The 12,604-nt window shown below is 51.1% G+C and overlaps 2 protein-coding genes across 2 annotated transcripts in view; one reads left to right on the top strand and one right to left on the bottom strand.

Moving 5' to 3' along the window:
- LOC102000688 (isochorismatase domain-containing protein 2A) overlaps positions 1-3,638 on the top strand; it is a 9,726-nt gene extending 6,088 nt beyond the window's left edge. The window contains exons 2-6 of the mRNA XM_005369321.2: positions 324-464; positions 589-798; positions 947-1,017; positions 1,102-1,219; positions 3,286-3,638. Of these exons, the coding sequence (XP_005369378.1) occupies positions 327-464; positions 589-798; positions 947-1,017; positions 1,102-1,219; positions 3,286-3,378 (630 nt within the window). The 5' untranslated portion in view covers positions 324-326 and the 3' untranslated portion in view covers positions 3,379-3,638. The remainder of the gene's footprint in view (positions 1-323; positions 465-588; positions 799-946; positions 1,018-1,101; positions 1,220-3,285) is intronic.
- Positions 3,639-4,621: 983 nt separating this feature from the next.
- Positions 4,622-10,999, bottom strand: LOC113455471 (uncharacterized protein C19orf85-like). Its single transcript, XM_026777156.1, has 2 exons — positions 10,804-10,999; positions 4,622-5,400 (listed from the first exon to the last, which is right to left on the bottom strand). Exons 1-2 carry the CDS (start codon positions 10,974-10,976, stop codon positions 4,899-4,901), a joined length of 675 nt encoding a protein of 224 aa, XP_026632957.1. The 5' UTR covers positions 10,977-10,999; the 3' UTR covers positions 4,622-4,898.
- Between the last annotated feature and the right edge of the window lie 1,605 nt (positions 11,000-12,604).

Here is a 12,604-nt window from a genome sequence, read left to right as displayed (position 1 = left end):
AGGGGGCAGTCCCTGTAGGTAGGGGGCAGTCCCTGTAGGCAGGGGCAGTCTCCATAGGCAGGGGGCAGTCTCCTTAGGCAGGGGCAGTCTCCGTAGGCAGGGGCAGTTTCGTCCCAACTGGGGGAACAAAGCAGTGGTGGACATTTCTGTACACACTGTCAGTATTCCCGCTCAGGCCTGAAGAAGGCTTTGTCCATTTCCCATGGGTCTGAGGGTTTGATTTTTGGTCGTGAGCATACCAACAGTTCCCATTCACCGAAGACTTCCCTTGAATCCCTACAATCCCACCTGACCCTGCCTACTGTCCCTCTGTCCACCCCCAGGCCATGGCAGCAGCCAGGGCTAGCCTGGGCCGGATCCTCCCAGAGTCCTCCATCCTGTTCCTGTGCGACATGCAGGAGAAGTTCCGTCCCAGCATAGCCTATTTCCCTCAGATTGTGTCGGTGGCCGCTCGGATGCTCAAGGTACCAACTACCTCCGTCTTGTAAGACCCAGGGGTTCAGGCCCAAGCCCTCCTCCCCAGACCCAGGAATGCAGTCCGCAGCCCTCATCCTTGGGATCCAGCCCTATGTGTCCTTTCTCATGTAGGTGGCCCGGCTACTAGATGTCCCTGTCTTGCTGACGGAGCAGTACCCACAAGGCCTGGGTCCCACAGTTCCAGAGCTGGGCGCTCAGGGCATTAGGCCAGTGAGTAAGACGTGCTTCAGCATGGTGCCCACCTTACAGAAGGAGCTGGATGGCCGGCCGCAGCTGCGCTCGGTGTTGCTCTGTGGCATTGAGACCCAAGTCTGCATCTTGGTGAGACCCTGCCTGTCCCCTGGGCTCCCCATTCTCACCTCCTGGCCCTCCCTCCTTCCCTGGGGTGCTGGTTGAGCCTGACTGGGGAGTCCCTCGCTGGGAGAGCTGTTTATACGCTGGGTCTGGACCTGGACCTCTCTGCTCTTAGAACACGGCCCTGGATCTCCTGGAGCGGGGACTGCAGGTCCATTTGGTGGTGGATGCCTGCTCTTCTCGAAGGTGAGAGGGTCTCAGTGGGGTGGCTCCTGCCGTGTATGTCAGGCACACCACAGCATGGATGCCTGCCCTCTCTCTTTCCTGTAGCCAGGTCGACCGGCTGGTGGCGATGGCCCGCATGAGGCAGAGCGGGGCTTTCCTCTCCACCAGCGAGGCACTCATTCTGCAGCTTGTGAGGGACGCTGCCCACCCCCAGTTCAAGGAGGTAACGGGCCCTTTGGGCTTCTGTGAATAGAAGGATACTTCTTATTTGAGAAAGGGTCTCCTGTGTGCCAGGCTCTCCTAGGACACACCGTGTGGTCAAGGGTGGCTTTAAACTCGTGCTGTTTGTGTCTCTGCCTATTTTATTTATACTGAGAGGAAGAGAGAGAACGTGTGTGTGTGTGTGTGTGTGTGTGTGTGTGTGTGTGTGTGTGTGTGTTCAGAGCTCCACGTGAGGGAGTCAGTTCTCTCCTTCACCCACGTTGGGTCCCAGGATAGTATGCAGATCACAGGTGCCCATGTTCACTGAAGCATTTTGCTAGCCCTGGCCCTTTCTGGTTGTTTGTTGCTGTTTCATTGGTTGCTCATGAGAATTTCCTGCCTCAGCCTCCTGAGCGCTAGGATTACAGCTGTGCTCATTATGCCATACTGAAAGAAGCATTTCTTTTCTTCTCTTTTCTTTCTTTTTTATTTATTTTTGTTTGTTTGTTTTTAGAAATAGGGTTTCTCTGTGTAGATTTGGAACCTATCCTGGAACTCATTCTGTAGACTAGGCTGGCCTCAAGCTCAGAGATCCTCCTGCCTTTGCCTCCTGAGTGCTGGGATTAAAGGTGTGTGCCACCACCGCCAGGCAAGAAATATTATATCTTTGGACTTTGGAAAAATCCAGGTATTGAGAGAGGCTGTTCATTCGCTCCCAGTGGGTAAAGGCTGTGATAGCAATATTAGGGAGCACAGCGGAGTGTGACCAGCCAGGAGGTCACTCAGGCGCCCTGGAATCAGTAGGAGGACTTAACTGGGACGCAGCAGTGGAGATGCAGGATTTGCGCTTTTTGGTCTAGTTATCTGGACAGAAATTGATGCCGGTAATGGGGTTGGTTACTCCTGTTCAACCAAGAGGGACTTGTGTGAATGAAAGTGACAATTCAAGGTCACAGTTTAGGCCAGTGCGGGAGCTGAAGGCTTAAAGGAACGGCGGCGGGAAAGTTGAGAATAGTGAAGAGGAAGGTGTAGGCAAGAGGCCCTAACACAGAGCCGTCCACCATTAGGGGTCCAGGGCAGCTGAGCGACCAAGATGGAGGGTGATGAGTTCAGCCAGGCAGGCGCAGTGAGAAGCAGACGAAAAGGAACACCGTCTTTTTTCTCCTGTTTTTGTGTACCTGTGTGGAGAGTGGGTGGATGTGAGCATTCGCATGTGTGCGGTGAGCATACATGTGTGTACACACATGTGGAGGCCTGAGGTTGGTGTCCAGAATCTTCCTTGATTGCTTTTCCACACGGAGGCAGGGTCTCCATGTCAGTCTTGCAGCTTGAGCCTGTGGCTAGTCTCACCAGACAGCTTGTTCTGGGGTTCCCGTCTCTGCCTCCAGCCAGTTTAGGTGGGTTCTTCACACTTGGACACCGAGTCACCCCCTCAGCCCGTTTCCAGAGGAGCCTTTCTTTTTCCTTTATTATTATCTGTGTAGCTTTGGAACCTGTCCTGGAACTTGCTCTGTAGACCAGACTGGTCTTGACTTCTCAGAGATCCGCCTGCCTCTGCCACCCAAGTGTTGGGATTAAAGACATGCACCACCACCACCTGACCTATTTTGTTCTTTTTTTTTTTTTTAAGATTTAGTTATTAAGTATATAGTGTTCTGTCTGTATGTATACCTGTAGACCAGAAGAAGGCACAAGATCCCGTTATAGATGGTTGGGAGCTACCATGTGGTTGCTGAGAATTGAACTCAGGACCTCTGGAAGAGCAGCCAGTGCAATTAATCGCTGAATCATCTCTTCTACCTCCAGGAAAACTTAGGAGAGTGGTTGGCTGGGGGAAAGAGGCTGCCATGAGGACCAGGGAAAAGGGCAAATAATAATAATAATTATTATTATTATTATTTTGGGACAGGGTTTCTCTGTAGCTTTGGAGCCTGTCCTGGATCTAGCTCTTGTAGACCAGGCTATCCTCGAACTCACAGAGATCCATCTGCCTCTGCCTCTCGAGTGCTGGGATTAAAGGCGTGCGCCACCACTGCCCAGCAAGATGGGCGATTCTTGACTTCTGACCCAGACCTTCTCTGCCTACAGATCCAGAAGATCATTAAGGAGCCAGTCCCAGACAGTGGGCTGCTGGGCCTCTTCCAAGGCCAGCACCCCCTCTTGCTGAACTCCAGACCCTGACTTGAGGGAGGAAGCATCCTTTCCCTCATCTCTGAATCCCAGGAGACCACGCTGATGCCTGCCCAGTGGGAGGGGAGGGGTGGCTATGCCTCCTGCTTGAACTACTGGACTTGGAAATGCAGATGAGACTTGGAGTGTGGAAGGGGTGGGGCTTGACTGAGGAGAGGTGGACGAGGGACTCAGCTCAGGTCCACCTCATGAGATGGAAAAGCCTCACAGACTGGGACCCCAGACTCCGAATAAACGTTGATGCGATTGTGCACCAAACCATTGGGTTTGTGGGGCATCTCAGTGGCTCCTGGGGTGTGCAAGTGGGAGAAGAAAATGAGGTGAAGTGAGCTAGCCACTACCCCTGGCCAGTTTTGAGTCTGAGCCTGCCTTCCAACCATCCAGATATCTGGACCCCAGTCCCTGCAGCTCCTGTGGGAGGGAGGAATCCTAGGCCTCCCTTCTGGGCCTGAGAGCTGGAGGACTGGACAGCAACCCCACCCCCACCCCAGGCTATCTCCCGAACCCAAGAATGTGTGTCTTGGACAAAGAGACACGGACATACACACAGAAGGCAGGACCTGCTGTGGTCAGGACAAAGACTGGGAGAGGGAGGCGAGAGCGAGGCATGATGGCGCAGGCCTGCAAACCCAAAAAAAAAAAAAAAATCTCGCTGGGTGGTGGTGGCGCACGCCTCTAATCCCAGCACTCGGGAGGCAGAGGCAGGCAGATTTCTGTGAGTTCGAGACCAGCCTGGTCTACAGAGTGAGTTCCAGGATAGGCTCCAAACTTATACAGAGAAACCCTGTCTCAGAATCACCTCCCCGCCCCAAGATCCCCAAATAAAAACTAAGTCCAAATTCTCCCCAGCTCAGAGCCCCCAGTCACACTGGCCTGCTGTAGTCTCCAGAGTCCCACCTCAGGGGCTTTGCTGTTCCTGCTCCTGGATCCCGCGCCTTCCTACAACTTGCTTCCGCTCAGCGGCTGAGACCACACCCTGACCAGCCGATGTCCAGGAGCCAATCAGTCAGCGGCACATTTTATTTCTATCCCAGCAGCCATTCTGATCAGAAGTTGGCATTTCATGTGGCTGTGGAAGCTCTCTGAGGGTTCTCATGTATTCTCTATGTATTCTCTCTCACCCCCCACATCCTGTTTGAGCGCCACAAGGTGGGGCTCGTGTCCACCTTTGTCTACTGCAGGGTCATAACACCAAGAATTGGGGGACTATTGAGAGAGAGAACAGACACCAGGGAGAGAAGAGTGGGGGAGGGAAGGGGAGGCAACCTGTGCTGGGAAGGGAGAAAGGAAAATTCATAGGCAGGGAGTGAACAGAGGGGCCCTGGGCCCAGGAGCAGAGCTCCTGGTGGTTCCCAGTGAGTGTCTGGGATTGGTTTGTTTTACAGGTTTGTGGGTTCTGGGGCTGGAACCCTGGGATGCTTGCACATTGGGCACACAGTCTACCAGCTGAGTCGTACATCTCAGGTCTGTCCAGAGGGGAGATTGGGTCAGGCCTGTGTCTCGAATAGGTTTCAAAGGGTCCCCCAGCCATCCAGAATTCCTCTAGGATCCCAGGCACAAGGTGCTTCCCAACTGTCCACCCAACCCCAGCCTAGAGCTGTAGGCTCTGGACTTTCCTCGTGGGCGTTCTGGGGAGGGGGCAGAGGTCTGGAGAACCTTGGAGCCTGCACTGGGGTTGGGTCTGTCTGGTTTCCTGGGCCTGGAGCAGGAGAGATGAGTTCAGGCGCCTCTTGGGGTGTCTGGCAGAGGTCTTCAGTAGCCACCAGGGGGCATGCAGGACTGAGCAGAATGTCATCAAAGAGGTCAAGGGTCGAGGTGTCCAGAGCAGCTAGACTTAGGCTGGGGCCGTCATCGTGGGGCACTTCCACAGGGGCCTCAGCGCAGGCCACCCCCAGGAAGGGGGATGGAGGCGGTGGAGGTGGTCTTCTGGGTGGTGGTCTCTGGGGAGGCCCTTTTTGAGACAGGATGGACAGGGCCAGGTGCTGGGTGGCGGCTTCAATCTTGGCAAACTGCCTGGGGTGGGTGGGGGAAAGAGAGAAAGGGAGAGAGAGAGAGGGAGAGAGAATTTCAGCTTTGCCTGTAAAAGACCTCTCTTTTAGTTACCCCGGCTTTACCCAGAGATACTGTTCCTTCTTTTCACCCCCCCCCCTTCTTTTTCCTCCAGGCTCATTTCCTGGCCCCTGCCTTCATTTTCTTGAGTCTGGCAAGTCAATATGTCTTCTCAGGAAGGTTTTGATTGCTGTAGGGTTGTGCACTGCACATCTTGACGGTGAAGATTTATTATCGCCCTATTCCAATATATAAAAACGAACTGTCTCGGGGGGGAAGAGCACCTTTCCAATCAATAATCGCAAAGGGAGCCGTGGGCCGGCGCGCACCACCATGTGGAGTGCGTCCTACAGTGCGGCCCACTCCCTGTGTCTCCTGACAGAAGCTAAGACACTGGTGTCTCCTGGCACTTCCAGCCCTCAGCATCACATGGGTGGCTTCATAAACAACTGGGGCGGAACTGTGCCCCCAAATTCTTTTGTTTCTATAAATTAAATTTTATGTAACTTAAAAAAAAAACACCTATTTTGTGTGTATGTTCCCTCCACCTCCTTCCTGCCCCTCTCTCCACACCACACGAAGGTCAGAGGACTGCTTTATATGGATTTTGTTTAAAAAACGTCTTTAAGTGTGTATGTATTTATGGGAGTGTGCCTGGTTGCCTGTAGAGGCCAGAGGAGGGTTACAGGGGTGGCGAGCCACCTGGCATGTGCTGAGAGCTGCACCCAGCCCCCGGAAGAGCAGGAGGGTGTTTAAGCAGAGCCATCTCTCCAACTCTGTTCTTCATAGTTGACTCAAGAAGTCAGGCTTGGCTGCAAGTGTCTCCACGCTGAGCTGTCTGGCTGGCCTATGGTGGCTGATCTGTATATATATGTGTACTCTGTGAGTGTCGGTCCAGACGGGAAAGCTAGCAACGGACCGTGAGAGGAGAAATGCGGCTCTAAGGAAGGATGCTGAGGAAGGTAGCAACCGCTGAGATGCAGAAGGAGCAGGACGGTGGACGACTGTGGGTGGATGAGGCCAGCACAAACTGAGTGTGTGTGAAAATGCCACTGATGGGGCTGGAGAGCCGGCTCAGGGGCTCACAGCGCAGGCTGCTCTGCTAGAGGACCTGGGTTCCATCCCCAGCACAGCTATTACATGGAGGTTCACAGGCATTGGTAACCCCAGCCCCAAGGGAGATGACGCCCTCTTTTGGCCTCTGAGGACACTACATGGTGTGTGGTGCACAGACACACAAGCAGCAAAACACATAAAAAATAAAGCTTTAAAACCCAACAAGGAAACCAGTCACTTTGTATACTAATTTAATTTGTATACTATATTTTGAAATTAAATTTTAAAAGAGAGGGGAATAGCCACACCTGTAATAAAGAGTCTACACACAAGACCAACTGATTCACACATTAGGATGTTGCAGACTCAAGAGACAAACCATTCATTCCATGCTAGCTTAGTTGTGTTAATAACCATTCATAGCAGGTGCTGTGGCTCATGCCTGCAGTCCCAGCATTGGAAAAAATGGAGGCAGAAGGATCAAGCATCCAGTGTCATCCTTGGTCATATATTGAATTTGGAGATAGCCTGGGCTATATGGGATCCCACGTCAACAAAGTAAGAATTCCAGAGACAGAAAAGAGAGGGAGGATATTAAATAATAATCCAAAATCAGATGGGCACGGTGCTACACATATGTAATCTCAATCTTCTGGGAGGCTAAAGCAGGAGAATTAGTGGGTGTTTGAGATCAATCTGGTTCACATAACAAGTACCAGCACAAAGAAATACTCTATCTCAAAATAACAGCAACAACAACAGCACACACACACACACGCGCGCGCACACACACACATAAATTTGAGGATAATTCCTCCCTTAGGGTTGGGAATATAACTCAGTTGGAGTGCTTTCCTAGCGTGCACAAATCCCTGGGCACCGAATACTCGGAGTGTGGTGGTGCACACCTGATCAGTGGAGGCAGGAGGATCAGAAGCACACTCGTTGTCAGTGAGTGCTAACTCACTACGAATTAATAGTCAGGTGCTTATTAGAGCACGTGGTACACGTGTCATGCAGCTGTCATCACTACCATCATCTTCATTATAGCCAGCATTATTATTGCCACCATAATCGTCATCATTGTCGCCATCATCCCCATCATACCTTCACCATCTTGATTATCATAACCATCATCACTGTGACTGTCATTACAACTGTCACCATCAGCACCATTGTTGTTATCACCACCATCCATCATCATCTTCTTATCATCACCATCACCACCATCACCATCATAACTGTCATATCACTGTCATCACCATCCTGATTATCATTACCATGACCATTATGTCATTACCATCACCTTCCTGCCATCACCATCACTATCATCACCACCATCACCTTCAGCAACATCACCACCACCACCCTATCTTCAGCACCAGTGCGTTTACCCTGGCTCTGCCTGCCGTTCAGAGCTGACTGTGCCCCCCCACTTCTCCAAGTCTTTGTGCAAACCTGCTCTCTCAGCGAGTCTTTCCTGACCCCCTCCTTTAGAACGGCCACACTCCCTCCTAGCACATTCCTCCTCCATAGCGTTTGCCACCTTCTAATGCAGCCTAATTTTTAAAGTCCAGGTAAAAACTTAGGTAACATAAAATTCGCTGTTTTGCTTGTTTTGAGACAGGGTCTGTGCATAGCCCAGGCCGGACTTGAAATCCTTGTGTAGCAGAGCATGACCCCGAATTCCTGATTTTTTTCTTGACATTGAACTGGTGTGGTGGTGTACGCCAGTGACTCCAGAAGTATGAAGCAGAAGGATCAGGATCAGGAGTTCAAGGTCATCCTTTGCTATATAACTGAGTTTGAGGCCAGCCCGGGACACACAGGACCCTTTGTCAAAAAAGGGGGGGTCAGTTAATCCACGGTCGCCCTGCCTCCACCTCCTGGGTGCTGTGATCACAGGCTGCTGACCATGCGTGGTTTCACACTGTGGTGAGGTCGCAACCTGAACATCATTCATGCTAAGCAAGCATGGCACAAGGCTGGCACGAAATAGCTTCAGCTTTGTATTATTGTAGTGAAGTTCGATAGTGGGATACGTTGTTAACAAATGCGCTTATGTGAAACATCGTTTCTACCCACACTTCTCGCTTTATGTTATTTTGCTAATTGACTTTTTATAGTTTTTATACTATGGAAAAGACACCGTACAGAAAGCAAATCTGAGTGGTTTTTATTTGAGTACAAATAAAGCAGAAGAGACAATTTAAAACATCAACAATGAGTTTTGCCCAGGAAATTCCAAGGAACAAACAGGTCCAAAGTGACTCAGGAAAATGGGTTTGCAGGGTGTGGTGGCACACACGTTTGCACTCACCTTTGACCCCAGCACTCGGGAGGCAGAGGCAGGTGCATCTCTGGAGTTCAAGGCCAGCCTGGTCTACAGAGTGAGCTCCAGGACAGTCAGAGCTACACAGAGACACCCTGTCTCAAAAAGGGGGTGGAGGGCTGGAAAGGTGTCTCGGCAGTTAAGAGCACTGCCTGCTAGCACTTCCATAGGTCCTGAGTTCAATTTTAATCTACCACATGGTGACTCACAACCATCTGTAATGAGATCTGGTGCCCTCTTCTGGAATGCAGGAGTACATGTAGGCAGAACACTGTAGACATAAATAAAATCTTTGAAAAATGTTTAAAATGCTTGAAAAAGTGGCAGTCAGCTGTAGAGCACATGTGAGTGCAGTTGCCCGTGGAGGTCAGAAGAGGGCTCCAGATCTCCAGTGTAGGGGATGGGAACTGAGCGTGTGTCCTGTGGAAGAGCAGTGCCCCCTCTCAGCCTCTGGGCCCACTCTGTACCCCTTCAAGATTGACCTTTACACTACAGGAATGATAATAATAACAAACCCTTGTTTTTCTTTGCCAAAAATGTGTTAATCGTTATAGTTTCTATTTTGTTCTATTTTGAATAAAATGATGTGGTTTTTACGCATACACAGCACACACCAAATTAAAAATAAATGTTAAAATACCATACATAACAATATTTCTCAACCTTCCTAATGCTGTGACCCTTTAATATAGTTCCTCATGTTGTGGTGACCCCTAATCATGCGTTTATTTTCGTTGCTTCTTCATAACTGTAATTTTGCTATTGTTATGAATCATAATGCAAATATCTTATATGTAAGGTATCTGGCCCCTGTGAAAGGGTCATTCAGATCCCAAAGGGATCAAGACCCACAGGTTGAGAACCTTGAAAAAGAGTCAGGCAGTCACCTGCAGGTGACTACGGCAGATGAAGCAGAACCTCACAACCCAATTCATTCTGCTTTTCAAAACTGGATGTTTGATGGACCTACTTGTAATGATTTAAAATACATAGTTCAAAACTGGAGTTCTTTTCCTACCAACCTAGTAACACACACACACACACACACACACACACACACACACTCTCCCATCAGCCCTCCCTCCACACCTGCTTTTTTTTTTTTTTTTTTTTTTGGTTTTTTGAGACAGGGTTTCTCTGTGGTTTTGGAGCCTGTCCTGGAACTAGCTCTTGTAGACCAGGCTGGTCTCGAACTCACAGAGCACACCTGCTTTTTTGACACAAGATCTCACTTAGTCCAGGATAGCCTTGAACTTCATGTATAGACCAGGCTGGCATGGAACTAGCAGCAATCCTCCTGCCTCGGCCTCTGGAGTGCTAGTGTTGGGGTTATAGGCACCTGCCACCACATTAGACCAGTGTTCACTATCTTCTACAAGCAATGTCTCTAATTAGCTCCAGGACTTTCATCCCCTCCAAAGGGGACCTCTTACCTGTAACCACTGCCTCCCTGCCAGTGTGTGCCTGGCAGCTTTGTGGGGTCTTCATGGCATCTGACTGGACGGCTGAGGTGCATTCTCCTGAATCGCCTTTTCAAGGTACGTCCACACGGTGGCGCCATACCCTCTCGTTTATTTACTTCACTTGTGAGGTAACCTAACCTGGCTGGCCTCTTACATGCTACAATAAACTGGCTGCAAACTCAGCCATCCTCCTGCCTCGGTCTCAGGAGGGTTAGGATTACAGTCGTGTGCCACAACTCATAGCAATCCTCCTGCTTCGGCCTCAGGAGTGTTAGGATTACAGTTGTGTGCCACAATGCTTGGCTCATATACTTATTTATTCAGGCCATTTCTTACCTTTTACCACCCCACAGGGACTCAGTGCAGGCTGGAGATTTCCTTGACCCTGCTCAGTGATGAGTGTTGACTGAAGCGCACAGAAGAAGGTGCTTGGCAAACGCACTCTAAATGGTGCTAAATCCAGCCTAGGGGCCTTCCGGGGCCCACCCGGTGTCTCCCCTCCAGAGCCCTCCTCACCTGCAGATCTGGTTGTGTAGAAACCTCCGGTGGTTGGGCTTGCGCTTGGGGGGCCGGGTACGCCTGGGCTGCAGGGCTCGCAGGATGTGGGCTGAAGCCCCGCTCACAAAAGCGCACAACTCTCGGGGCCCTGGTTCAGAGAGCCCAGGGGCCGCAGGGAATCCAGGGTGCATGGCCGGTTGCTCTGCAGTCACAACGCAGATCAGAAATCAAACCCCCAAACCGGGATGGGACAGGAGGAGCATCCGGACTCAAGTCTGGCACTTTAGAATGAGAAGCTACCCTGGCAGATAGGGTGAGCCTCCCGCTGTGCCCGTCCCACCGCAGATGCTGGACTCCAATGTCTGCAGGTGAGGGGCTGTTATAGGAAGGCGGGGGCAGGGTGGAAAGGGCGCTGCGCATCTCCTATGTGCCCAATTAACACATAGTTGGGCCTAGGATATAAAACAGGGGCGCGTGGGTGCGCAGGCAGAGAAAAGCTCTCAGAGGTAGCCAATTAAGGGGACAAAAGCCTCTTTAGCAAGGCCAAGGCAGGCGCAGAGTCAAACACAGCGATTAATGTCGAGGGCCTTTAGGAGACTTGCGGAGGGGTTTGCCGGTGGCTGGAAGAAGAGTCCAGTCTCTGAGAGGGGTGCTAGCACCTCTAGGCCCAAGTCAAGAACTCCACATCGGTCCACCACCCCAGGCTCACCCCATCCGGGGGTCTACTTCTTTGTAGACCAGAATTCTGAGGCCAGAATCATGAAGAAGAAATTGAGGCCTCTGGTCTCTGGGATGCAGGAGAAACAGAGTTCCAGGACTATATAGAGAATCTCTCTCTCTCTCTCTCTCTCTCTCTCTCTCTCTCTCTCTCCCCACCCCCGTGTGTGTGTTATCGTCTAGTGAGACACACACAGGGCAGGCAAGTTGCCAAGCAGAGGAGGAGGGTGGAGATGATCAGATGACCATGGGGGTCAGCCACAGGACAGCAGGTAGTCATCCGGCAGGGATGAGATCTGTAGAAAAAGACCAAGGAAGCCCAAAGCCATGATTAAGGAGTTTAAGTGCATGCTCAGGCTTTGCCAGAGTCTGATGGAAAAAGAAGAAAAAGATATAAATGGTTAAACTTTTCCAAGAACGGTACACAGATCTAGTTGAAGCTCCTGGTGGCTCCTGGGACTTTAGCAGTGGATGAGAATTCAGGGATGGAAAGGATATTATCCTAAGGTGAACCTGCCTTCCTAGACCTTAAGGAAGGGGACAATGGCTTGTCTGTCTTCAGATACAGTCCATTCTTTACAAATCTTGATGGATGGGGGAAGGCTGGGGAGTTGCTGGGAGTGTGCTCTCAGGTCTCTGGGGAGGAGGATGAAAGGTTCATAGTCCAAGGGCCAGCCAGGGGTCACCACTGCTGTAGCTAGGACAGTGCTCTTGTTAGCCGGGCTCCAGAAGCTGCCTTGGATTCCTTGCTCCTAGGAGCCAAGAGAAACATCCTCCACAGCTGGCGGGAGCACACACAGCTTGCAGCTTGGGTATGCTCCACCAGGGGGCGCTAATGTTCATGCTGCTATTGGGAGGTCCCACTCAGTTTCAGGCCCCCTTTCCTCCTGTCCCATTTTGTATGAGAATCTCCCAGGCTGGGGACCGGCTTCATGGAGTGTCTGTTGAAGTCCTGCACATTCACATGTACTACTGAAAATTTACCAGGCCCTCTTTCGCTGTCCCAAGTCCTCACTGTAAGCACTGCAGTTCCGACCGAAAGGTATCCTGTTAGTCGGGAGCCAAAGAATACCACAAAAGCACCGTAAATGTAGCATCTTAC

The sequence above is a fragment of the Microtus ochrogaster genome, unplaced genomic scaffold (assembly GCF_000317375.1).
Source record: "Microtus ochrogaster isolate Prairie Vole_2 unplaced genomic scaffold, MicOch1.0 UNK47, whole genome shotgun sequence".
Taxonomy (NCBI): Eukaryota; Metazoa; Chordata; class Mammalia; order Rodentia; family Cricetidae; genus Microtus; species Microtus ochrogaster.
The sequence above is the reverse complement of the archived record's forward strand: the minus strand, read 5'-3'. Positions and strand labels throughout refer to the sequence as shown.